The sequence below is a fragment of the Geospiza fortis genome, unplaced genomic scaffold (assembly GCF_000277835.1).
Source record: "Geospiza fortis unplaced genomic scaffold, GeoFor_1.0 scaffold167, whole genome shotgun sequence".
NCBI lineage: Eukaryota > Metazoa > Chordata > Aves > Passeriformes > Thraupidae > Geospiza > Geospiza fortis.
The window spans coordinates 4548919-4552456 of NW_005054355.1; the positions used below are offsets into that span (position 1 = coordinate 4548919).

The 3538-nt window shown below is 41.7% G+C and overlaps 1 protein-coding gene across 2 annotated transcripts in view; it reads right to left on the reverse strand.

Moving 5' to 3' along the window:
* Positions 1–300: 300 nt before the first annotated feature.
* Positions 301–3538, reverse strand: part of HOOK3 (hook microtubule tethering protein 3) — a 73559-nt gene continuing 70321 nt past the window's right edge. For both annotated transcript variants that reach the window (XM_014308051.1, XM_031059050.1), the window contains one exon: positions 301–3186. In XM_014308051.1, the coding sequence (XP_014163526.1) occupies positions 3171–3186 (16 nt within the window). In that variant the 3' untranslated portion in view covers positions 301–3170. The remainder of the gene's footprint in view (positions 3187–3538) is intronic.

The following is a 3538-nucleotide window of genomic DNA, read 5'->3' on the forward strand; positions in this document are numbered from 1 at the left end:
GCCAGAGCTGTTCATCAGTGCAGGGTGGCAGGACAGTTGTTCCTGTCTACATTAGCAGTGTCTCTTTACCCCACCTTTGGTGGTACCTGTTGTGAATCTTCCATTGGCAAGGGAAAATTTTCTTACTTTGGTCACCAAGCCTTGACCCTTGGAGAAGCAAAGCAGCAGCAGCAGCATGCACCTCGGGCATGGTGTGTCCCAGCAGCAGTGAGCAGGTTGTGCTTTCTGATGCACCCTCCTTTGCAGAGCTCCAGGAAACACAGTTCACAACCAGGTACCAAATAAAGGAGAGACAAGCAATTACATTTTATATAAGCGTTTATTTACAACTTGTTTAACAACTGTACACTCTTCTATCACATTGGAAGCATTAGTGTATTTGACTGGGAAAAAATATTAAACTTTTTGATTCCAATTATCGTTAATGAGGTTTTTTTTGTCTATATACAGATATGTATATTAATATTGCTACCATAAGAATCTGGTAGTTACACAATTTGTAGATTAACTGAAATGGGAAATTAATGTTTTGACACTCTAAGAATTCATTCTTTTACAGAAAATATATCACTGGCAACTTCACAAACAGTTATTACTTTGATAATTGATCAACATTTAATTCAGGACTGTCAAACAAGCTGCTATTAAGAAGGTATGAGAGTTTTCTATGCAGCACAAATGAAGTTAGTATATCAGAGACATGCTGGAGATCAGCTCTGAGGTGAGAGCTCACAACCACTTCATGACAGAGATGCCAGGCTAATCTAGTTAAAGTCGCCAGCTCCTTGACTGGCTCCACCTGGCATCTCTCTGTTGCATTAGTAAACTCTAACAACTTTTGTCAAGCTAAACACACTTACATATAAATGTCATCAAGGCTCAAGAACAACTGATACTTAGTCTCTAATCTGCACAGACCACTTGGAGAAATGAGGTACTGCTCGGCATCACTTTGGGACAGCTGTGGAGGCAGGTGCACAAAAAAAGCAATCCCCTCCTGCCCAGCACAGTGCCCTGATTTGAGGGATCCTGCACCCGGCCTGGCTTGGGGCAGGGTGTGGTCCCAGCCAAAGCAGCACTAGCAAATGAAAAACATACCATGCCTTTAACACCCAACTAAAAGAAGTTTTACTAGTAACGCTTGCCCTGACACATAACAAGGGATCAATGGTTAGGACCTGGAAAGACACAAATCCTTCAGCTCTCTGCTGGACTCAGTCTGATGAAATGCTGCTGCCTCGGCTGCATGAGTACTTGACTCATTATCACTAAACCCCAGATCCTGGCTGCAGGCCACGTAAGACTTCACTGTCCCTGGCCCTGGTGGACCAGGAAAGACATATATCCCCATCTGAAGCCTTTACGGACAGCTGTCAGCCAGAGCACCGGGTAGCCACAGCACCTGATACAGTATTCAGAAGGGAAAACACCACAGCTCTCACTGAGATCCTTCACTTTGCTGCCTGGCCTGCTTGGAGTCCATCCATTCCTACCTGCCCATCTCTTTGCCAGGCAGCAGAGACCACCATGCTCTGGTGGGGCACATGTCTGTCCTTTCTCCACATCATTCTGCACAAGGCCACGGACACTGTGGGATCAAGATCCCTGAGGACTGGACACAAGCAGGCGTCTCTGTGCCTGAGGTGTGGCTCTGTCAAAGTCCACCTGACAGGCCAGGGACGAGGCAGGCACTGTGTGTGTGACCAGAAGAGACTGCAGAGACAAGTGGACACAACGCTTCTTTAGCGTGGGCGTGCTCCCACTGCAAGCAGGGCTGAAGGTTCTCCTACTGCCCAAGTAAGTAAAAGTATTCCTGGAGGCAGCACAGTTCATATCAATATTTCTGCCAGGATTAAGATCCAGGCGAGCAAGAATGGGGTTTCTCTTTAACTGGATTTAAATCAAACCTCTTACAGGACGCAGCATTCAGACTTTTCAGTTTTTCCAGCAAATCCTATGGCTTGAGAGCCCCTTTCCCTGTTTGTTATGTACTAACTCTTATACAATAAACCTCTTAACTTACAACACTACAGCACTCCCTTGTCTTCTGAATCTTGCCAGTACTGGATGTCCAATACAAAACAAAGATACAGTAGTACAAATGTGCAGATATTTAGGAATATTAAATAAGCAGCTTTTTAAATTAATATAGGCAGTACAAAGCATTTTGAGTTACACTGTCTACATATGGCAAATCTTATATCTAAACTTCAAAATACAAAGAAACAGCCAAGCTAGTGCAATCGGAAATTAAATAGCTAAGACTGTGACAAGAGAAAGAAAAAAAGGAAGGAATAAAACAGTACAGGTGAAATATAAACGATCCAAATTATAAACTGGCAAGGACAGTCTGCATAATACTGAAAGTGTAGATGACTTTCATACTTATCTCCATTCATGGTCTTTCCTCAGATTGTTTTAACAACTGTATACAGATTGGAAAAAAAAGTTTCTGAAAGAAACCAACAACACAGCTCAAATGTAGAGAGAAAAATACAACAGCCACATACTACTGTGTATATACATATTAAGGAAGCAGGCAGTGCCTGTGAACAAAATACCACCCGGTAGTTTGCCTGGCTCGGAGATTATCAGATGAAACTTGCCTGGTTTTCTAAGGAAGATGGGATCGCCAAGCAGCAATTAATTAGTCATTTCTCCTGGTAAAACACCTCCTTTGCTTTACTTTATTTGTTTAAAGATTCAAAGTGGATCCTTTAAGGGTGCGGGTGCTTTGAAATTTTAACAGTAACCAAAAGGCCTTTTTTAGGAACTCGTTAAGACTAGATTTTTATAGTTCAGTATATGAAAATGCTGCAGGAAGTCTGTGTGTTAATACTGTTAATCAGAATTAAATAAAGTGGACAGGTGGAAGTAAGACGGAGAGCTGACACTGCTCTGTCACTTTGCAGAACGCCTTCTGTTGAGTTGTGAATACAGCATTTCCTCTCTTCTAGCCTCATAGGAGACTTTTTGTGAAGAGAGAGTAAGTGGAAGTGGGAAATGGGAAAGCCACTCCCCAGGATGGTAAGCTTCTCTGCAAGTAGATCCCCCTTTGAAATCAGATGGCCATGAGTCTTAAGTGTAGAACTGGTTAAGTTTTGGTTATGCAGTCTGGACAGAAAAGCAAGTCATGCACTGAACAGTCCCTGTTATAATAATGCTGCAGGTCATGCAACCACATCACTGCAAATAAAAGAATAAAGAAGAAAGTTAAAAAGCAGATAACATATTACTGTTGAAAAAAAATAAACCAAAAACAAAACAAAAAAAGAAAAACAGGGAACAGAACAGGTCTTTTTAAAAGCAGTTTAGTAAGGCCACCTCTACTTAAGAGTTGTGCAAATTCACGGGGAAAATACCTTTGCTAAGCAACTGTTCAAATTAACAGGAAGGTTACAGGCCAATAATTGGAAAAGCAACAAAATAGCCTTGATCAATATCTAAGTTTAGCTGTAATTAAACTTTACACACTTCTGAATAAAATTCTTCAGGGCACCATTCTCAACTAATAAAGCTATGGAAAGTAAGTTTACAC